Genomic DNA, 24,124 nt, shown 5'->3' on the forward strand with positions numbered 1-24,124 from the left:
GTTTCTGCTCAATAAAGAAGTCTTAATTTATTCACAGCTCAATACACAATACAAGTGAAAAATTAAAGTGTATGCTCCCATGTCCCAGTCAAATTATACTGTTAGCTCAAGAAAGTAAAGACAGAAGAGATTTATTAGGTAAATTGTGTTCTCCCACACCTCTTCAGCCAATGCAAGATGGTTCTTATAGGATATCTGAAAGCTTTGCCTAGTCTAGTTTTAAATGTTATCTGCATATACTCCTTCACAAATTAGATTTACATCTCTAAACATCTGTTTACTATTCATGACTACTTCAACATGTATTGCATGACTGAATGGATTACACACTGCATGATTTGTCCAGAAGAGAACATAAAGTCTGGAGAAGAGAAAGTGAAGGGTGACAGATCATTGTTGGATGTTGGAGAGAAGTTAATTAAAAAAGCTCTGCTACCACTGTAATGCTTCAGCATATACAGGATAATACAGGCCCCAGACAAGGCTGTGCTTCAGTTGAGGGGCTCTTCTGATATTATAAAGCATAAGAAAACAGTTGGGAGTGGTCTAAGAACAACTGCACAGTACAGAGTGAATAGTGATGACAATAATCTACATGTGAAACTAAGAGTAAACTCTCACGCTTTAAGTTATATTAAGTACTAGCAATTAATAGTATTTGCAACTCACTGAAGTCCAAATCCTATTACAAGTTTATTCCTCCACAAACCACAGAAAAAAATATATATATATTATTGACAGAATACTGATAACCATCCTACAGAACTTGATGTAATTAAATGAGAGCAAAGTTTATGTTCATGTATGGGTGGGGCTTGAAAAATTCATTGATACAGGGCAAGACAGTAGCTTTTATGGTTGAATGTTATGAACTTCACCGGAATTGAAGTTTCTGTTTAAAAATAAGTTTCTCTCTTGTGGATGCAAAGATACCTTTCCAAACATGAAATGGGTATAAAACCAATGCCATGCTATCTTCCTAAATCTGCAACCTGACAGCATCTGTGCCTAATATTGTTGCTCATAGATTTAGTAAGCAGCAAAAGAGTTAAATTAATAAGACTGTCAATATCACTGCTGCTATTCAGAACCTTGCAGGCAGCAGGGAAACTGTCCAAGATCAGGTCAATTTTAAGCTGCTGCTTGGAAAAGCCACGAGTAGGCTTGGAAGAATTAGATTTTTATTGTAAATGTCGATAAACTTCGATTTCACCATACACATACAAAATACAGAAAACTATTGCTAGTGACAATAACAGAAATTTACAGCTAGGTGAAGTAATAAAAATGCTGATTGAGAAATTATTAGAGTTTGATTTAAGGATATTTAATTTGTATATTTTGACATGTGATGTTAATAATCTGTGTTTTAGCAGTTATAGCCCCTTTACCTTTTTGAATCTCACCATCTACTGTCATTAAGTATTTATTGTCTGAACCCCGCCCCCCATGATTTCCATCAACTGTGAAAATTTCAATATTAATATTAACCATCAATATTAACCATCAAAATGATCAAAAAAATCAAAATTGAATTCTGCCAAGCCTAACTATGAGCATCAGATGCAGACACTGGAACTATTCAATGTGAAAAACAAGAGAGAGACTGGGAGAGGGGTGGATTTATGGAGGGCCCCCTCCTACATCTCCACCCTAGCAACAGCCAAGAAGTTCAGGGGGGGAGAGTTAGAAGCTTTAAATTTGTCAGCCCCTACTAGCAGGAAACTACTAAAGATGAAAACTCTCAACAGGGTTCAGAGACATCACCATGATCAGATTCCAGGCACTCTCCCTCCCTCAGCTCTTTGGAGGGATTGGATTTAGCTTCCCAATTTAGTGTAGTCCACTAGCTATTAAGCACCTGAAAAAAGAATTTTAAGTCATACAGAGGGAATGAGGGCAAGAGGGGATGGGTGATGTATGATCAAGTGATCTCTCTCCTGCCATCCATCTCCATCCTCTGATGAACAGAGGCTAGGGACACCATTCTTACCCATCCTGGCTAATAGCCATTTATGGACTTAGCCACCATGAATTTATCCAGTCCCCTTTTAAACATTGTATTATGTATTATGGGGTAAGCTAGAAAAGAGAATCAGGATATGGAGAAAACAAGAGATTTGGGAGTGGGGGAAGTGGGACAAAGAAAATAAAAGTAGAGAAAGAACTATAAAGAGGTATAGGGAGAGAGAGAAAAAAGAGGAAATAGACATTTAAAAGGTTGTGATACACCATGATCTCTTGCTTTATCTTCACTTTTTCTTTAAGAGACAGAATATAGTAAGTTAGTAAGTTTATGTAATACATTTAAAAGAGAGCATTAAATACAATGTTCACTGACAGTGTTACAATTAAAGACAGAAATGTTTATTCTTTTAAATTGCAGGGAGTGAGGAAGTATAAGTATTTTCCATCCTGATTGGTTGGATTAGTCTACAGACTAGTAAGCATTTGATAATATTTTTTCAAACTCTGCATAGAACATCCCTCCCCTCCAATGGTGTCCCGCATCCTGACCATATACTATTTTTTAACAAAAGATAAAATGAGTTATTGATAACTCTGCTTACTTTGCTACACCTATTTAATGACAAGTTATGCACCCAAGACAGATACTGTATCTAGATAGTTACTTTAAAGATTATGCACTTTATCCTCAACTTGGGCTTTTTACTTTAATACCTAAAGCATTTTTTTTAATTTCTTTATACAACCCTAAGAAATCTTCATATAACTATTCACAAGATTAGCAGGGAGGGATAAGCTCAATGGTTTGAGCATTGGCCTGCTAAACCCAGGGTTGTGAGTTCAATCCTTGAGGGGGCCACGTAGGGATCTGGGGCAAAAATCAGTACTTGGTGCTGCCAGGGGGCTGCACTTGATGACCTTTCAGGATCCCTTCCAGTTCTATGAGATAGGTATATCTCCATATATGAATATTTTGAAACGCATTTATCATTAAATCTGAGTTAAGAGCTGCATCTGTGCTGGAGATATGCTTTAGTTACACAGCTTTCTTGAAGTTACACATATATAAGGGCATGAAGCTGTCACTGGGTTTCTACCTGTCTTCATCACTGTTACAAAGCTTCTTCAAAACCCAAGGAGGGGAACAGAACAAAGTTGTTGGTTTTTTAAAGGGAATGTGAAAAATCAAAAATGCCTAAGCAGACAGTAAACATGCCAAACACATTTCATTCCAGGATGATTATTTTATCTATATCTATATATTAGAAAACTAGCAAGAAAGAAGCAGTTGCTCAAGGAACAGCAAAAGGAAATAAGAATTGCTAGGTCCTTTTCATATATCTTTCCCTACTATAACATTTTTCTGGTGACAGCTTATTTATTGAGGATTGTGTAGACACTTTTTATAAATGATTCCTGCAAAATCTGTGGCAAGTTTGGTTAACTTATTGATGTGCTTATTTTGGTGTGCTCCATCACTTCAGGTTATAAACATTACAGCTCACTTCATAACCACTCATTTGGAGACCAGAAGACATTTTAATGTGAACATTTGATGCTGTCATACTAGAATTCCTGCATCATCAGGCTGGATGAATGGTTACCTGGTTTGGGGCTCCCACACCACTTCTGGAGCCAGCTTAACAGGTTAAGGTGTGGCATGGTTTGTGCACCAAGACCAACCATGCCCAGGAGAGCCCACTGTGCATCTCGGTGCTATGGAAGATACTGCACACGTGCTGGATGGTTGCTATTTTCATGCCCTGAAGGTCTTCTGAAGCTGAACACTGCTATTCAGTGGCCAATGATTGGCTCGGCACTATTTGGCTTCGTTTGTTAGTTTTTTAAAGCTTGTCTTGCCCACACACAATTGCTATACAGACTATTCAGCCTAATACCCCAATGTTCTCAGAGCTACTACAAAAAAAAAAAAAAAAAAAAAAAAGCCCACACCAGTTTATTTAGTTGTGTGTGTGTGTGTGTATATATATATACATATATGTGTGTGTGTGTGGTTTAAAAATATATAATTTTCAAAAATTTCACTACTTCAGCCCTATTTATAATATATTCAAAGGCTTTAATTATTCCTCCCTAGATTACTCTTAATAGACTGAAGCCCAATTGGTTAATTTAAAATAGTGATTCCATGGATAATTCCACATGCTCAGTGGAAATTTGACCATGTGTCATTCTGCTAAGATAACAAAGTTAAAATAATTTTGAAATTCAGAGCAGCATATTAATTTTATCATCACATATTTCATATCGCTGAATCCTCCCTATCCAATTACAGTTCACGCATCCCGGGATGCTTAAATTAAGTAGGCCACTGTAGACAAAGCCACTGCAAGTAGCTTGCAAACAGTAGTGCAGTGGTTCTCAAACTTTTTTTTTTCTTCATGGACCACTTGAAAATTGCTGAGAGTCTCAGAGGACCACTTAACGATCTTTCCAAATGTTGTTTGTACCGTTAGCTAACTATTGTAACACACTTTGGATAACAGTGCTATATAAACAAACTTAATAAAATGACCGTTTTTGTTCTAAAAATAAAAGCGCACAACTCATATTTTAATATCAGTAGTCTTACCTTTCTAATGTGATGGACGTGCCCTCTCCCCTTTGCCGTGGCAGGCCCTGAGCTCGGTCTGGGAAGAAGAGGGTCTCTTCCCTGCCACAGCAGCCACGGAGCTAGTCTGGGAAGGAGGGGAGTCTCTCCCTGGCAGCCACAGCCCTGGAGCTGGGGAAAGTCGTCTCTTTCTCTGGCCGCTGCAGCCCTGCACGTCCCAAATTGCCCCCACCCCCTCTTCTCACCCCACTGCCTCCTCCCACCTATCCCCCCCAAGGCCACCACCTCACCTTACATATGCATCTTCTCCAGGGTCCAGGCACCTAATTAGTGGAGCCACGCCTGCATGGCTCCACTAATTAGGTGGGTGGCCTTCATTCTCTCGTGTGCAGCCGCCCAGGCACACACCTTAGAGGGAACTATCCGTGGACCATCTGAACGGAGCTTGTGGACCACAGTTTGAGAACCTCTCTAGTTGTGTTTACTTATGCCATATGATTTGCTCTACTGAAGCTCTTTAGTATGTTGCAGTAACTGACCAAATACAGGTAAAACCACAATATAGCTAGTATATTGGTAATACATTAAAATTAAACAATCTGTCACATTAGAGACTAGATTTACAGGTACTGAAGCTTCAAATTTGGCCCTCCCTACATTCCATTAGAGGTCATTGCTACACACACACACACACAAAACAAGATACTGGGATAGATTAAGTGCACAGATGAGGATTGAGAAAAGTTTATTATTTTTACAGTACCACACAGATGTGCACAGTGCTTTACAGACAATATAAGGCCCCTGCCACAAGGAATTTGCCACCTAGAGAAGAATAGCAGGCAAAACGAATGGAAGAAGGATCAAGGGGAGATCTCAGTATAGACAACATATTTTATGCACAATGTGCTTTGCTGACTTTTTTTAATTAATCATTTTTGTTTTATTTGACTAAACATTTTATAAATTAGCAAAGGAGCTTCAGCACCAGAGAGCAAACCAGAAGTGGGTTTTGAGATAGGCCCTGGCAGGACACCACAAGGGAGCATTAGGATCAGAAAACTTAGTTAAGTGTACAACAGGAGCAAGGGAATGATGAGAAGAGATGTAGCAAAAGCAGAGCTGTTTAGAACCCGGAAGAAAAGGAAAAGGAATCTGTATAGGATGAGGCGTTTCCATGAGGCCTTCCTGCCTTCACTTTGCTAGACTGGCTAAGAGCAACCATTCCAGTTTTATGAGCACTAAGGGCTTGTCTATGCTTAAAACGCTGCAGCTGTGTCTCTGTAGTGCTTCACTGAAGATGCTACCTACTCGAAAGGGAGGGGTTCTCCTATCAACATAGGTAATCCACCTCCTCGAGAGGCAGTAGCCAGGTTGCAGGGAGAATTTTCCTGTCGACCTACAGCTGTCTACACCAGGGGTTAGGTCGGTTTAAGTGCGTCGCTCAGGGATGTGGATATTTCACACCCCAGAGCAACATAGTTATACTAACCTAACTTCCTAGTGAAGACCAGGCCTAAGTTACCACTTTTTTTTTTTTTTTTTTTTTTTTTTTTAGTTTTAAGGTGTGTGTTTGGGGGGTGACATTTGTTGTTCAACAGCAATATGAGACGTGATTAATGGAAGATGTATCCTTCCCCAGATTTTAAAAGACAAGGCTTGTATGTCAACATCAGCCTTCAGAAAGGAGAAAATAACTGTTGCCAATTTTTAACTCTTGGGTTGTGTGCTTGCAGAGCCCAGCAGCATCAAACTGAAATGAGATGAGGGCAGAGGGGAACTGTCAGAAGCTCAGCCTGTCTCACACTGTGATTTGTGTTTTGAAATGATCTTTTTTCATATGACAAATAAGGCTGCAATTTTAGGCATAGCAAGTCACGGTAAACTGAACTTCTGATTCCAGCACTCACTATTCTTAGACAGGTGAAATGAACCAATAAGCTTGAAAGGAAAGTGGGTATAATAGTGTCTTGGATTTAGCATTTCTAAATTCAACAGAATCTCACTATTTTCACTAATCTCACTGATCAATGGACTTTACAACCGGCCCAACAAAAATGGCTGCCTCTGCCCACTCCTCAACAAAGATTTAAATTGCAGAGTGCTGCCATGTATCATATTACAGTCTTTACTAAAATTACAAAATATTGCAAAGTAACTATGCATATCATAATTAAACTGAAATTCATAATTTAACTATGCATAACATAATTAAAACAAATTAAAACATATAAAATATGTTTTATAATTCACTTTAATTATGTTTAGTCACTTAGGGGCCCAATCTTGCAAGATGAAATCACTGAGATAAAGGCTCTCATGACTTCACAGGAACTGGTCCTTATTTACTGATGTACAATATCCATTACAGTGGAGTCGCATCTTACGTGGGGGTTAGGTTCTAAATCAGCGCATAAGGCGAAAATCGCGTATAGTCAAAATTACCCTTGAAAAGCCCTTAAATCGCCCATAAAGTACAGTATACATGGTTTTGTATACAGTATACACCCCTGTACAGTAATATGTATAAATGTATAATGTATACAGTAATGTACAGTATATAATAAAGAGTACATATGCAAAATATAATTTTACAGTACTGTATTTTTCATTACATAAAAGAGAGAGAGAGAGACGGAAGAATGAAAGAATAAAAAAGGAAAACAGTAAACCTAACCACTCACCATTCATCCTGGATATTCTTGCTAATCTACGACAACGACACCACTACTGGGGGGTCGTCAGGGCTCGATGTCGATCCAGGAGACGATGGGCCAGGTTCAACTGCTGCTGGTTGTTTTTTCTTGAAAAACATGGTGATCGGCAACTGTCGCTGTTGTTTGAGCAGCTCAGGAGACATTTCTTGATATGGTCTCAAATCGTCCGTAATACTATATGTGATTTTGAGGCTTCATTCCATAGAGGGATCGTATTCAGAAATTAAATAATTCAAGTGTTTCGCTGCTTGGAACACTTCAGCAAATTTATGAAGATTCCAACTTGCTGGCTTTTCCTGTTCATCGTCATCATCTTCGTCTTCTGTAGACGATTTTATCAGTTCCTCTAACTCTTCGTTAGTCAATGTTTCTTTATGGCTCTCAATTAATTCTTCAATTTCTTCCTCAAGGATGTCGATGAAGCCATCACCACCCTCTTGCCTGGCCACCTGAACAATGCATTTCACTTCTTTATCAATGGTCGGGAAACCCTTAAAATCATTCACACATTCTTTCCAGGTTTCGCCAACACGCATTGACTGTTTCAGGCTTGATTGCCTCACTTATATTAAACAGGCAATGGATGCAATCGGCAATGCTGAAGGACCTCCAACACTCCATCACATTAAGATTGGGATCAGCATTCATAGCGCTACGTATCCGTGAGAACGTAAGCCTCGTGTACGTGGCCTTGAAACAGCGAATCATGCCCTGGTCGAGAGGTTGGAGGTGGTATTGGAGGGAAGAAAGATGACTTCAACGTCGTTATGCGCAAACCGGAGTACCGCAGGGTGGCCAGGAGCATTGTCTACGATCAGCAACACTTTAAAGTCAAGTCCTTTCTCTTCGAGGTACCGCTTGACCTCCGGAATGAAAGACTTGTGGAACCAATCCAGAAATAATACTGCTGCCACCCAAGCCTTTTTATTTAATTGCCAGAACACAGGCAGGAGATTTTTGTTCTTGCCTGTTAGGGCTCGGGGATTTGCAGCCCTGTAGAGCAAGCCCAGCTTTATTAAATGCCCAGCTGCATTGCCACAAAACAACACAGTCACACGGTCTTTAGCTGCTTTGACGCCAGGGGCTTGTCTTTCTGATTTCTAAATGTTGGGTTGGGCATTTTTTTCCAGAAGAGCCCAGTCTCGTCAGCATTAAAAACTTGTTCCAGAAGATAGCCCTTTCCTTCTATGATTTTCTTTAATTGTCCAGGGTAGGCTTTTGCTGCCTCTTCATTGGCAGATGCAGCTTCACCAGTAGTCTGCACGTTTTTGAGGCTGAAGCGGTTCCTAAAACTGTTAAGCCAACCTTGGCTGGCTTTGAATTCCTTCTCATCAGAAGGCTGTCCCTCTTCGGTGGGAGGTTTGAACAGCGCATAGAGGCTAAGAGCCTTTTCTTGCAACATGTTGCCATCAATAGGCAAACATTTATGGTTCATGTCTTCCAGCCATAAGTTTAATGCCTTTTCAGTCTTCACGAAAGTCTTATCACACACCTGGCTCGTCACCTTAGCAGTTATTGGAGCACTTGATGCCATGGCTTTCTCTCTCTCGATTCTTGATGGCACGGATGCTAGATTTGTTGCAGTCATATTTACATGCCACGTTGGAGACCGACATACCGTCTCTCAGTAAGTCCAACGCAGCCAGTTTTTCCTCCAGCGTTGGAACAGATCGCTGTTTCTTCGGTTAAGCACCAGATGAAGTAGTTGGCTTGCATTTAGGGGCCATGTTGTACGCAAAATACGTATCTTTAAACACCAGAATCACACTCAGCGCAGCGAGATGCTCACACTATGAGACGCACGCAGGAACTGAGACCGACTGAGGGAACAGCAGATTCATATCTCCCAACTCACGCTCACTGCAAGGCATACGCTCATTGTGCGCGTATAGTTGAATTTGCGTAAGTTAAATGCGTGTATGATGCGACTCCACTGTACTTTGGAATGGATCTGCCAGTAATTCACATATGGTGATATTCTGCAATTTACTCCTGGGGGAATTCTGTGCCCTGCCTGTGCACAGAATTCATGTTCCCCACAGAAAAATGACTTTCTGCCATAGAAGCAAAGGGAAGCTGAAAGAGTAGTCATGGCACTCCTCCCTAGCATCGCAGGTACATTGTTTCAGGCACCCGAAGCAGTCAGCGGAGAGGTAAATCACCACAGGGTTGGGGACACCCCAGCCGGTGGCTCCTACCCTGCGCCGGGATCAGCTGCTATTCCTGGCTGAGCTGGAGGCAGGAGAGGATGGGGCTGCCTCTTCCGCTGCAAGGAGTGGCTGAGGCTGTGTCAGACCCACCTCCAGAAACCTCCCCTGGCTGCAGGAAGCTCAGCATCCTCCCCTGCTTCCTGCCCCTATCGCTCCTCAGCCACGGGGAGAGGGGTCACCGTATGAGGAGCTGCTCCCCCATCCGCCCAACCCCCATGCATCCTAACTTCCCATACCTGGACCCCCATACCGCCAAACCTCACCCTGTACATTCAAACTCTTCCCAGCCCTCCATACCCGAACCTCACCCCACTGAACCTCAACCCCTGTATCTGAAGCCCCCTGCAACCAGCCCCCCCGCCTCCAGACACCCACCTTTGCACCCAGACCACCCCCCCACCGAGCTCCCTGACCAACCAAACCCCTGACCAGCCCCACCCTGAGCCCCCACATCTAGACCCACACTCCACTGACCCCCAACTAACTGCACCCAGACCCCCCACTGAGCCCCAACCACCTTCACCTGGAAGCCCCTGCAGAGTCCTATTGCCCCCGCACCTGGACCCACCCCCAACAAGCCTCTGTGCATCCAGATCCCCCCACACCTAGACTCCCCCACTGAGCTGCCTGCACCCAGACTGTCCCACACAGAACTCTCACCCCATACTGAGCCCCTTCACACTTGGATCCTGCCTGGTTGAGCCTGCTTGCCCCACACCTGGTGCACCTGGCGCAGAGGAGCAGGGGCCCAGGGTATTTCTGGGGCAGGCCCAGCACTTGTGCTATGTCAGAATCGGGTGCAGCCTCACCACTAAGTCCGTGTCCTAGGGGGAAGGAAGGGGCTGCATTGTGATCTCCCACCTTCATGCAGCCAGTGGCCTGTGCTGGAGCCTCTGTCTATTTATTGACAAATAAAACTTGCAGAATTTTAAAATACTGTGTGCAGAATTTTTAATTTTTCAGCGCAGAATTCTCTCAGGAGTAGCAATTGTATGCAGTCCTAGAATAAGGCTGTAGTCCTAAAGAGCCCAACTAAGGAGGAGATATGAAAGAGATTGATGGATAAAATGGTAGGAAATATAGAACCTCTGTTCAGACTCAAACTTCCACAAATTTCAGGAAACCTTTGCTCATTTAAAATACGGCATGATCAACCAGCCAGGGAAAGTGAACTCATGTCCCAAACAACGGCACAGTTCCAGTTCTCTTCTTAGGCCTCTCTGTATTAACAGATAAAACAAAACAATTCAAAATAGTCTTACTATCCCAGAAGTTCTTGTCTTAGCCTTTATCCCCACAGCTTCACAGCTCTCTACAACTGAGCTTTCTCTGCAGACACCCCGTGTGATACCGAGACCCCTTGGCAAAGGGTTCCCTGTTCTTTGCAAACAGCTCTAACTTCAGAACTGACAAACTCACTACACCAAAGACAGGTCTTACACACTATTTATCCATAAAGAGTACAGAAACATATCTACAGAAAGCTCGTAACTTGTCAAGACTCAATCTCTGCAAGATATATGTATGGGCAATATTTAAGGAATGCTTTATGAACTTAGAGTAGAAATTAGTTACCAGGAGGCCATGCGTCTCGGTGATGACCCATTCAAGCAAAAGTGAGTCGTCACCTCTTGCTAGTCAGCTGGCGAGGTAATGCAAGGTTCTGTAGTTCCAGGCCACATCCCAGAACACTCAATGGAAAACCGTCAGAGACAACAAAAAACTATCAGAACCCCTTGGAAGTGAAAAGGAACATTACAGCAGGCAGGAGATCGCCCTGGCTATGAATAAAGACAAAAGACCATTTTCAGAGTGACAGAGTGTAGGGAAATGCACTCTAGACCCATTCACTAAGGAAAACCCCTGGCAGAGGGGGGTGCTTTCATGGATGTTTGGATCCTGGTTATTGAGAAACCAGCCAGCTCTGCAATGGACTGAACTTTGGGGAAAAGTCCACTTTATTAGATAGGAAAGGTAACTACTGAGAAGTGTAGACTAAGGATCTCATTTAAGATTTGGTTTTATATTGTAACAACTTGTTTCCCCCACTTGTTTCTAGTTAAATCTTTATTCATTCTAAAATAAACCCACTTTGTTTCATTATTAAAGTAGTTCACAAGTATTGTGTTGTTTACAGGAGCAGTGGTTTAAGGTAAAACAGGTGTGCACAGCACCCTTGGGTGCAGAGGATCCAGAATTTCTGTGAGTAGCCAGTTCCAGGAGCTGGATATCACAGGGGAACAATTCAAAGGGATTTGGGGGTTGGGGTGCATCTATTGTTAACCTGCAAGGCAAAGAAAGGGCTGGCATAAGCCCAGAGGAGAGTGCTTGAGTGGCTGAAGGGCTGACAGTGTCAAGCAGCTGCCACAAGAAAAACAACCCTCCTGCTGGAGGCAAGAGGTAACAAGGTGATACACAGCCCTGGCAACCCCGAGAACCATCAGACCCTCTCTCAGTCCTTCCGCCTGTAAGGTGTAGACAGTCCACTCCCAGGTCCTTCCCTGAGCTGGGGTTTCTCCTATCTGACCCCTCCTTATGAGGGAGGAAGCCTTCTAAGCTACAACCTGTCAGGCATACAACTAAGGGCTTGGCTACACTTGCGAGTTACAGTGCACTAAAGGAGCCCTGGGCGCACTAGCTCACTCCCCGTCCACACTGGCAAAGCACGTAGAGCGCTCTGACTCCAGGGCTAGAGCGCTCCTGGTACTCCACCTCAGCAAGTGGAATAATGTTTGATGCGCCCCCGCTGGAGCGCCGCAGCGCCAGTGTGAACGAGGTGTTGCATTACTGTGCTCTGATCAGCCTCCAGAAATATCCCATAATCCCCTTAAGTCAAGTGGCCACTCTTGTCATTGTTTTGGATATGCCCATTGAAAGCCCCGTTTGACAGCCGGCTGCTTATCTGCTCCAAGACAAAGCAACCATTAGTGTGGAATGCTGTGTGTGAGCGAGAGAGGCGGGGGAGGAGGGGAGGTCTGCTGCTGTCTGAACTTACAAGACAGCATGCTGACATGCTCTCAGCCCCCCAAAAACCCACTCTCTCTCCCCCCACATACACACAACACACTCCCTGTCACACTCCACCCCACCCCCCCATTTGAAAAGCACGTTGCAGCCACTTGCATGCTGGGATAGCTACCACAATGCACTGCTCTCTGTGGCTGTTGCAAGAGCTGCTAACGTGGCCACACCAGTGTGCTGTCAGCTGTCAGTGTGGACAGACTACAGCGCTTTCCCTATTGCGCTCTACGAAGGCTGGTTTAACTCAAAGCGCTCTACATCTGCAAGTGTAGCCATGCCCTAAAAGCAGGCACGTAGCCTGCTAGTACAGCTGCCCGTTTGAAAGGGCCCAAGGGCACACGCCAGTCCATTATTACTAGAATCTATTTTGCAAACTGAAAATGAATTAAAATTTTTGCCTGATCTTCATATATCAGTGCCAAATAATGACAGATCAACACTAGGAAAATATGGAAGCAGCTATTGATGAAAGGCGAAGCCTAACATTATGAATTTATGAATGGGATGCAATTTCAGCTATTAAACATTTACACGCTGGTATAGAGAAGTAGGAGTATTGAAATCCAGTAACAGAACCTATTAGGGGATCAGAATGGGAGCATTCACATCTTGATACATGATGAGTTAAGTGGATAAATCACTGAGCATGAAGTTGAACATACAGACAAGAGGGGCACCGAGGACAATACAAAATGATTGTCTACAATGCAGCCCATTATCCTGACCACAAGGTCAGAGCTCTCTCAGACGGACATTTGAAAGATTACAGACTAAAACAGTCTGGTTTTGCAGATGAGGGGATGCACATGGTGTGCAAGGAGGAGAGGACATCTATACCTTTACGCTATGTTTCCTACATCGTGATTACTCTAACTTCCACACTTGTAAGCAGAACAGGGAAGGAAGGTGCAGTAATACAGAACACCACTTGAATCACCTCATGTACATTTTGCTATTTTAATGGATCTCCCTAACTACAACCCACTGTTTAAGGTGTCAGAATCTCATAGCACACTGTCAAAAAGGTTCTAATACACTACTCAGTGAATGTTTTGAACAACAGACGTATATGCTACCCCCGTGTGGGTTTACCCACGTTTCCCATCGTTCCATTGGGTGAGGGTTACAGTGCTCCACTCCATGGAACCACCAAGGGTTTGGATCCTTAAACCAGTGGATAGCTTGAGAATAATGGGTATATCAAGATTCCACACATTCCAGAAGCATCCCTGTGGAGACCGAGGGATACAGAATAGCTTCCAAGGCTCCCTCAGGATCCACATTGCCAGTCCTTATTGACAAGTGCTTCAAAACCCCACCACCTGAAAGGGATGGTGCAACAGCACTATCTACAACTAGAAATACCTCGCGCTCCCCCTCAGGCAAGCATGCTAGAGAGAACAGCTACTCAACTCCATTGTTTTTCTCTGTCCCTATGTTGAGCTCTACAGCTCCCCTGGGACTTCTTAGATGTCTGGAGGCAAGAGAGAGAAAGTAACAGCTGCTGCTCTCCCTCCTATTTAAGTTCAACCACAGTTGCTAGCTTCTGTGCTTCACAGCAAAGGGAGCATGATGAGCAATGATCTGACTTACTAAAACACAAAATCAGAGTAAGTGTCTCTATCTCAACTTATTTAGTTTGAGGTTGGCCAAGAAGATATGCATATTTTTATTTTTCATATACCCAGAAAAGCTTATGGCTTCACTTTATAAATCCAAAAGGAACAAATGATGCTTTTATGTGAAAACATGGAAAGCATGTTAAATTTAAAATAATGATCCAATTACAGAGACTCAGCTGACCTCGAATAATTTACCAGATATCTACTAGCCACAGACCAATTCAAACGACTAGTGATGGGCCACCAGAATCGTCCAGAGGCCTGTTGAGAAGCTCAGCCCAATCCTTGCTAATGGAAATAGGAAAAGTATTAGCATTGGTACAAGGTGATGTCTCTTGACCTTCTATGGGATTTCAACCTTCTTTCATGACAGCCTCTTGTAATATCAGAGGACTCCACCACACCAACTTAGGCAACTGAAGGGAGTTTCTATCCTTGCCCCAGCACCAGTGGATCCATGAATCACATCCACTGGCCTCACTTCCAAATCTCCACTGCTCAGAAGCATGCAGGGAGGGATGCACAATGTGGAGAGCGCATGCATATCCCTTACACGGGCTCCCCAAATTTCACCCACTGTAATAGATCTATGTGTTGCCAAGAGGCAATTACTAGATAAATCATATACATCCCTTTGGAGCTGGGACTAAAACCCCAGCTCCAAAACTGCAAACTTCTACCCACTTGAGTTTAAGAAGTTCTCCCCAATTGGTGGCAATAGTTGGTTCCTTATCCATCTTTTTGGGCTAGCCACTAGAGGGAGAGACATCAAACGTTTAGAGCCAAATTAGACAGCACCACCAACTGCAAAGTAAAACCACACTCCTGGACTACAGAGAAGGCTGGGATCTCCCCTAAGAAAGGTGTGTACTAAAAGACCTTAGTCATCTCTATAACTTGTTAAACCACTTTGTGTTCTGGGTTTGTTTGTTTTTTACACCTCAGAACAGGAACTTCCACAAAGAAAAGGCTACTGCCAAGCCTGGCTTTAAATTCAAGAACTAATGGCAGTTGTATAAATCTTCCAGAAAGGACATACTATATGATTTGCCAAGGGTTACATACAGTTACAATTTTTTCTAAAAAGAGTAATATTTGTTAGTGTTAACTAGCCAATCTCTGATCTTAGAGTGGGGAGTAACTTTTTGTTTCCTTTAGCTGAATTTTAAGTAAGACAAGTCACACAATTGGAAACAAAAGTCTGAGTTAAAAGTTGAACTACTTCCCCCCATTATTTACTATTTTATCCATAGATGTTACCTTCCCCATAAAGTTACCAGCACAACAAAGTTTTAAAAACATGTGTCAGTGAAAATGCAATAAGAATTCAAAAGCTTCACTGATGTGGATTATGTGTGGGGCTCATATGGCAAGTGACATGTTTATTTACAAGTGAACTGCACAAAATGAATAGTAAAAATACTAATTTCATTTCTCGCAAGTTGTTTTCTATGCTCAGTATTCAGTCCTCTCTCGCACCAGTACTAAAGATAATAAGTAGGCCCATGCTATACTGATCTGGGAGACAAAAATAGGGCTACCATTAATGTGTAAGCTGAATTTGTGTTCTCCAGGTGTGCCTTGCAAGCTTTGCAGAGCAATTAGATGAGGCTCTAGTGGGAAGTGGCCTTAATTAGCTTACTGTGATACACCAAATTGCTGTTAACTCCTTGTTAAGACACATCACAGGAATCTGAGATAGAAAAAGATCAGATCCCTGCATCTCAGGCATTGGCACCCTAACATCAGGCTTGTCTGGTTATGTGGACTCTCTCCTCAGACCCTACGCTACCAGCACTCCCAGCTATCTTCGAGACACCACTGACTTCCTGAGGAAACTACAATCCATCGGTGATCTTCCAGAAAACACCATCCTGGCCACTATGGACGTAGAAGCCCTCTACACCAATATTCCACACAAAGATGGACTACAAGCTATCAGCAACAGTATCCCCGATAATGTCACAGCTAACCTGGTGGCTGAACTTTGTCCTCACCCACAACTATTTCACATTTGGGGACAATATATACCTTCAAGTCAGCGGCACTGCTATGGGTACCCGCATGGCCCCACAGTATGCCAACATTTTTATGGCTGACTTAGAACAATGCTTCCTTAGCTCTCGTCCCCTAACGCCCCTACTCTACTTGCGCTACATTGATGACATCTTCATCATCTGGACCCACGGAAAAGAAGCCCTTGAGGAATTCCACCATGATTTCAATAATTTCCATCCCACCATCAACCTCAGCCTAGATCAATCCACACAAGTGGTCCATTTCCTGGACACTACTGTGCTAATAAGCGATGGTCACATAAATACCACCCTATACCGGAAACCTACTGACCGCTACACTTACCTACATGCCTCCAGCTTCCATCCAGGACACACCACACGATCCATTGTCTACAGCCAAGCTCTAAGATATAACCGCATTTGCTCCAATCCCTCAGATAGCGACAAGCACCTACAAGATCTCTATCAAGCATTCTTAAAACTACAATACCCACCTGCTGAAGTGAAAAAACAGATTGACAGAGCCAGACGAGTACCCAGAAGTCACCTCCTACAAGACAGGCCCAACAAAGAAAATAACAGAACACCACTAGCTGTCATCTTCAGCCCCCAACTAAAACCTCTCCAGCGCATCATCAGAGATCTACAACCTATCCTGAAAGATGATCCTTTACTCTCACAGATCTTGGGAGACAGACCTGTCCTCGCTTACAGACAATCCCCCAACCTAAAGCAAATACTCACCAGCAACCACACATCACTGAACAGAAACACTGACCCAGGAACCTATCCTTGTAACAAAGCCCGATGCCAACTCTGTCCACATATCTATTCAAGTGACATCATCATAGGACCTAATCACATCAGCCATACCATCAGGGGCTCGTTCACCTGCACATCTACCAATGTGATATATGCCATCATGTGCCAGCAATGCCCCTCTGCCATGTACATTGGCCAAACCGGACAGTCTCTACGCAAAAGAATTAATGGACACAAATCTGACATCAGGAATCATAATACTCAGAAAACAGTGGGAGAACACTTTAACCTGTCTGGCCATTCAATGACAGACCTGCGGGTGGCTATCTTACAACAGAAAAACTTCAAAAACAGACTCCAACGAGAGACTGCTGAGCTGGAATTGATATGCAAACTAGATACAATCAACTCAGGATTGAATAAGGACTGGGAATGGCTGAGCCATTACAAACATTGAATCTATCTCCCCTTGTAAGTATTCTCACACTTCTTATCAAACTGTCTGTACTGAGCTATCTTGATTATCACTTCAAAAGTTTTTTTCTCTTACTTAATTGGCCTCTCAGAGTTGGTAAGACAACTCCCACCTGTTCATGCTCTCTGTATGTGTGTATATATATCTCCTCAATATATGTTCCACTCTATATGCATCCGAAGAAGTGGGCTGTAGCCCACGAAAGCTTATGCTCTAATAAATTTGTTAGTCTCTAAGGTGCCACAAGTATTCCGATCCCTGCTTCATCACTCATTGCTATACAAGTGTTCTGCTGCAGTCTTGTCAATGCAAAAGCTACAGATAAAGCAATAAAACAAGCTGATTTCTGACTCAAAGATTTCTGTGTTAAGCCTCAGTTTTATGACTAGCAGAGGGAGGAAGCTTTACAGACTTGCTGTCCTGCCAGGGCTAATGAAGGCCCTATAATATCTCATTTCCTTTCCTTGAAGGCTGTAGTATCTGATTTAACATGACTTTCGAGTTAGGTGCAGAGACAACTGGGACCATACTTGCTCAGGTATGAGATTTTAAATAACTTCAGCACAAGATCCATGTGTTTGTCCAAGGGGCATAAGGGGATGTAAGTAAATGTCACCAATATCCTCTCCAATACATTCTCCTAATAAGCATCACAGCCATTTACAAAAAGAAAAATGAACCTCATGGAATATGTGACAAAGACCTCTGTTGGTAGGAAGGGAGTTAAAGTCAAGCAGGCCCAGCACAAATTTTGGCTATGGCCTATGGTTAAGGCTTCGTGTCTGTCACGGAGGTCTGTGACTTCTGCAGCGGCTGGTGTGGCTGGCTCGGAGGCTGCCCAAGCCGGGCAGCTCCTGGACCAGCAGCAGCAGCATTTTGGGTGTGTGGGAGGGGGTTGGGGTGTGAAGCAGCGCTTACCTGGGGGGGGGGGGGTCCCCGGCTCTGACTGGCATGTCCCTGCAGCTCCTAGGCGGAGGGGCCAGGGGGCTCTGTGCGCTGCCCACGACCACCGCCCCTGCAGCTCCCATTGGCTGCAGTTCCTGGCCAATGGGAGCTGCGGAGCATGCGAAGCCCCCCTGGCCGCCCCTCCCCCTAGGAGCTGCAGGGACATGCCAGTCGGAGCCGGGTAGGGAGCCTGCTAGCCCCGCCAACCCCCCTCCCCCCCCGCCCCTAGCACCAGCAGGGGTCCCAAGCCGCACACCACTGCATGCCTCCCCCCCAGCACCAGTGAGGGTCCCGGGCCACACCCCAGAGCACCCATGGTGCCCCCCCAGAGCACCCCCAGTCCAAGTTTTAGTTAGGAGTATATAGTAAAAGTCATGGGCAGGTCACGGGTCATGAATTTTTGTTTACTGCCCGTGACCTGTCCATGACTTTTCCTAAAAATACCCGTGACTAAAACACAGCCTTACCTATGGGCCACTGATAGTCCACCAAGAACTTGCTAATGGTTTGTGGGGATATGGTTAGTCACATGGTGTTGGCTCTACTTTTCAGCTAATGAATCACAATCAAAGGCTGTTACGATACATGAAATATTTTCCTTACATCCGTTTCTAATGTTTGCAATTACTGTAGTTGCCACAGGATGTTCTGCAATTGTGAATGGGAAGGAGGGTGATCACACAGAGGAAGGAGGGTGTCCATGAGACACTTGAGATATGATCCACACTACAAAAAGTTTGTGATCCCTTTAAGGAGGGTGGTTTGGTTAGGATTTAAACTCAACAGTACAGAGACAGAATTTAAATGATCAATTTTAATCTTCTGTTTAGTATCAGAGGGGTAGCCGTGTTAGTCTGAATCTGTAAAAAGCAACAGAGGGTCTTGTGGCACCTTTAAGACTAACAGAAGTATTGGGAGCATAAGCTTTCGTGGGTAAGAACCTCACTTCTTCAGATGCAAGTAATGGAAATCTCCAGAGGCAGGTATAAATCAGTATGGAGATAACGAGGTTAGTTCAGTCAGGGAGGGTGAAGTGCTCTGCTAGCAGTTGAGGTGTGAACACCAAGGGAGGAGAAACTGCTTCTGTAGTTGGATAGCCATTCACAGTCTTTGTTTAATCCTGATCTGATGGTGTCAAATTTGCAAATGAACTGGAGCTCAGCAGTTTCTCTTTGGAGTCTGGTCCTGAAGTTTTTTTGCTGTAAGATGGCTACCTTTACATCTGCTATTGTGTGTCCAGGGAGGTTGAAGTGTTCTCCTACAGGTTTTTGTATATTGCCATTCCTGATATCTGACTTGTGTCCATTTATCCTCTTGCGTAGTGACTGTCCAGTTTGGCCAATGTAGCTGATCTGGTTAGGAACCAGATCAGCTACAACATCACCGGCTCATTCACCTGCACGTCCACCAATGTTATATATGCCATCATGTGCCAGCAATGCCCCTCTGCTATGTACATTGGCCAAACTGGACAGTCACTACGCAAGAGGATAAATGGACACAAGTCAGATATCAGGAATGGCAATATACAAAAACCTGTAGGAGAACACTTCAACCTCCCTGGACACACAATAGCAGATGTAAAGGTAGCCATCTTACAGCAAAAAAACTTCAGGACCAGACTCCAAAGAGAAACTGCTGAGCTCCAGTTCATTTGCAAATTTGACACCATCAGATCAGGATTAAACAAAGACTGTGAATGGCTATCCAACTACAGAAGCAGTTTCTCCTCCCTTGGTGTTCACACCTCAACTGCTAGCAGAGCACTTCACCCTCCCTGACTGAACTAACCTCGTTATCTCCATACTGATTTATACCTGCCTCTGGAGATTTCCAATCTTCTGTTTGTTTATTTTAAAGAGGTTGTATTGTCCATTACAATGAGACTGGGAGTCAGGAGCTCCAATCTGGGAGCTATGCATCCTGTTCTACCACAGACTCATTTGTGTGATTCTGAGCACGTCATAACTTCCTCATGCTTTGGTGACCCAGTCTATAAAACATAGATAACACCACAGAAGTGTTGTGAGGATTACCTCACAACTTTGAAGATGTAAAACACTTTTACATGTGTCACATCATTAGAATCCTAAAGAAAAGTTAATTCCCAAACTTACCTTGTAGAATGATATGGTAGAAGAGATTATAATATTTTGGATTTACTAGACATTAACTTAATCATCAAAGGTGTAAACTTCAGTATATTTGTTTGAGTTAAATAAAACCACTGCAACCAGCATACTGTACTAATGTTTCTGTATTAGTTGAAAATAAAACTATAGGTGAACTTGACAATAAACTCAGCCAAGGTAAATCAAATAACTTTACATTTTTATATCAATTGTTTATCATGAAAAATGCCATAATACTTTATGCAGTGCATAAATTAGGGATCTTTAAGCAAGCAGTCCTCTCTGGGATGAAGCAAAGCAGTCTGCGCCAATAGCACTGCACAACAGTTTTTGTAGAAGTGAAAAATAACTTCTCAGCCTGAAACAAAAATGAGCATTCAAATAGGCAGAATCTACCTCCCTAAAGTTGGAATTTGCTGAGGACACAAAGGTTAATTACCTACTCTTGCGAAAGGTTGTACTTCAAGATGAATACTGATATAATGTGGGTATTCACTCATCTACTATACCAACCAAAAGCAAAATCAGGACAGGAGTAGAAACAATCCAAAAATGCATGCTTGTGGCCGTAGTTACCAAGAACAAACCACTGAATATTGGAAGCATGATTTGAAGTTGGCTGATGATCACAGGAAACACTCAGGCTTACATCTGCCCTCCTAATTCTCTTACTCTGATGCTCAGCCCGTTGAGCTGGGGAATTTGTCCAGAGTACTAGCTGGGGCTGAGTCAATCACATGCAAGATGGGCAGGGAATTCTGCATCAAACCCTGCATCAAAGCAACTGTCCAACCACTTCCCATGGCTTTATTTTCACTTGTGTTTACAGTGGGGAAACATAAGTGCATGCATGCACATGTGCACTTTTAAATGGGCTTGTGAGGAGTTTTCAAAACCTGTAGTTGGGAGGTTTGTTCTAGAAAACCTAGTAGCAGAGATTACTCAATTATATTTATACTTTTCATTAAATCAAGCTCTTAGCACTATAAACCTGCAACCATACCACACAGTATGATCCAGGCAGATCTCAAGTTAAGTAAATTAGGTAGTCAGTACTTCAGGAGACCACCTCAAAAAATACCGAATTGACATCCCAGGATCACTATGCTGCTAAACTTACTGTCATTTCGCTGCAATGTAAAATTGAGGTTCTGACCACTTGTGGTTATTAAGATCCCATGGAACTATATGAAGAACAAGATCATTGAGCTTGAACACCCTGATCAAATTCCAACTCATATAACTACATCCTGCCAACCTAAATTTCAGCAGCAATTTCAATTGGATAAAGATTTTTCTGCATGAAGAAGAGTTCTTAAATGTTGAAGAGTTATTGTGTACTATTGTGTTACAGGTGCAATATTTTGCAGGAAATGCAACTGTTTTTAGTGGTAAATTAACTAGTGCATGATTCAGTGTGTTAGTTTTAGTTTGTTAAAGGCGCTGCATAAATGTAAAATCCTTAATTACTGTACAGTCTGATGAATCCTATAGTAATAATACATATAAAACTCATGCTACTCTTATTCAACATATTAACCTGAGTAAAGGTTTACAAATTTATTTAAAACAATTATACTAGCTTATGGGAGCTTCCCTCTTGGGACTAATGATTGCAAATGCAAGTGTGAAGTTTGACATTCTCCAGTTCTCTTAGTCCATCCCTCCTCACTTTTAAACACTTTAAAAGGTTCATGTGGGATCAGGGCCTAAGCAACTACTCAAAGGACTGACAAACTGGTTGCTTAAAGGAGGCATGTTTCTCGAATAGTGGAACAAATTACTGTTCAGATTTGGCCCCATTCCTGCACCAAGTCTCACTGACTTCGTAGTCTCTACATAGGAGCAGGGCTGTACTGGCATGATTCTGGGCCTGTATTTGGGGAAATCTCTTTGGGCAGGAAAAGCGAGGCCTGTACAGCCTTTCCTGTCCTAAGTATTTTTCATCGCAGCCATCATGTAGTGCCAGAGAAGCTTTCCTTCTCCATAGTTTGCCTGTTACACACCCCGTGTTTCATAAGGGTGAGTTTATAAACACGTCATTCCTGATTTTGCATTATAAAAAGGTTTTTTTTTAAATGCACACTCTTGAAGGCAGGAACTGTACCTCCTAGTGTGGTTAGAAAGCACCTTGCACACTGTGAGCGCACTCACAACCTAAATAAATAATAGTAACCATACAACGCTCTGTACAGTGTTGGGGGGGGGTGAGGGAGGAAGGGGATTATTTTAATAAAATGTTTTAATTCTTGATATCTACTCTGATAGAAAGGGGATCACCTGGCTCTTGCGATAAGGGAAATTTTCCTAATACCAGGGAGAGTGCATGTGTGGGGTGTCATGATCCCTGCAAGGGTGGGAGGGAAGGAAGATCTCCCATGGGGGTCAGAGAAAAGGACAGGGCACACTCTCCAGATGTGAGCACTGAGGAAAGGGGGGGGGGTGTCTCTTGGCTCCCAGGGAGCTGGAGGCTCCAGGGTAAGGGGGGAGGTCAGCCCTTTGGGAAAGGGGAAGGGGGGAGAATCTATTGGACGCCAGAGAAGTAGAGGCTCCAGAAGGAAGGACCCCCATTAGCCAGTCGGAAGAGAAGGGAACGGATCTCATGGCCCCCAGGGAGGTGACGGCTCCGGGGGGAAAGGCCCCACCCCTCCAGGCGGGGACCCTGGGGGAAGGGCAGCCCTTTGGGAGGTGGAGGCTCCAGAAGGAAGGGCCCCATTACACCAGGCAGGAGCCCTGGGAAAGGGATCTCTTAGCCCCCAGGGAGGTGGCGGCTATGGGAGGAAGGACCCCACCGCCCCAGGCCGGGGGCCCTGGCGGACATGAATCTCCTGCCACTTGGGGAGAGGAGCCCTGGAGCGGGGTCTCCGGGGGCCCCCACACCACCCCCAGCCACCGCCCGGGCCCCGCACTCACCATGGTACAGATGGAGGCGAGTCTCCGGACCGTCATCAGTATTTCCATCCGCCCGACCCGGACCCGGACCCGAACCCCGCAGCCGCCCCCGCGGCCGCCGACGCCATGTTGGGATCCAGCCACCCAACTGACAGCGGCAGCCAGAGCCGCAGGTGGCGCAACAGCCAAAGGGGTCCGGGCGCTGCCGGTGCGGCAGCGAAATGGCGCCGGGTGCCCCCGCTGCCCTGCCAGGAAGGCCCGCCCCCCTCCCTCAGGTCCCTTCCGGCCGCCCCCCCGCCCGGCGGTCACCCCTTCGCTTGGAGCGTGGGACCAGCCCACCGCCTCCCTGCAGCGCTCCTGTCCCCGGGGTCCCGCCTCGCGGGGCAGCCGAGCCAGCAGGGGAACCGCCACAGGAGCGGCCTGGAGCCAAGGCACAGGGCCGGGAGTTAGGAGACCCCGGCTTTGCTCCTGAGGCCCGGGCTGCACCCACCAGTTAGAGCGCCTTCCTTACACATGGGAAGCGCCCCTGCTACAGCTCTTTAGTGGCCTGAGTCACTTAGCCTGCTGTGCCTCAGTTTCCCCATCTGTAAAAAATACCTACCTCACAAGAAGGTGATGTGAGATATTATTAATCTTTGTGAAGCACTTTGAGATCCATGGGCAGAAGGTACTCAAGAAGAGTGAAGTGTTATTAATATTTATTAATTGTTCTGGGGTAGTGCCCAGAGGCCCCCTTCAGGATCAACCTATTGAGCTGTGCATTGAACAAATGTAGAGAGACTCTGCGAGT

General features: G+C 44.2%; 1 protein-coding gene across 1 annotated transcript in view; it reads right to left on the reverse strand.

Annotated features, from left to right (window-relative positions):
* Nucleotides 1-23,478, reverse strand: part of LOC135883682 (ubiquitin carboxyl-terminal hydrolase 12-like) — a 62,555-nt gene extending 39,077 nt beyond the window's left edge. Inside the window, exon 1 of the mRNA XM_065410917.1 lies at nucleotides 23,356-23,478. Within this exon, the coding sequence (XP_065266989.1) occupies nucleotides 23,356-23,403 (48 nt within the window). The 5' untranslated portion in view covers nucleotides 23,404-23,478. The remainder of the gene's footprint in view (nucleotides 1-23,355) is intronic.
* Between the last annotated feature and the right edge of the window lie 646 nt (nucleotides 23,479-24,124).

The sequence above is a fragment of the Emys orbicularis genome, chromosome 9 (genome assembly GCF_028017835.1).
Source record: "Emys orbicularis isolate rEmyOrb1 chromosome 9, rEmyOrb1.hap1, whole genome shotgun sequence".
NCBI lineage: Eukaryota > Metazoa > Chordata > Testudines > Emydidae > Emys > Emys orbicularis.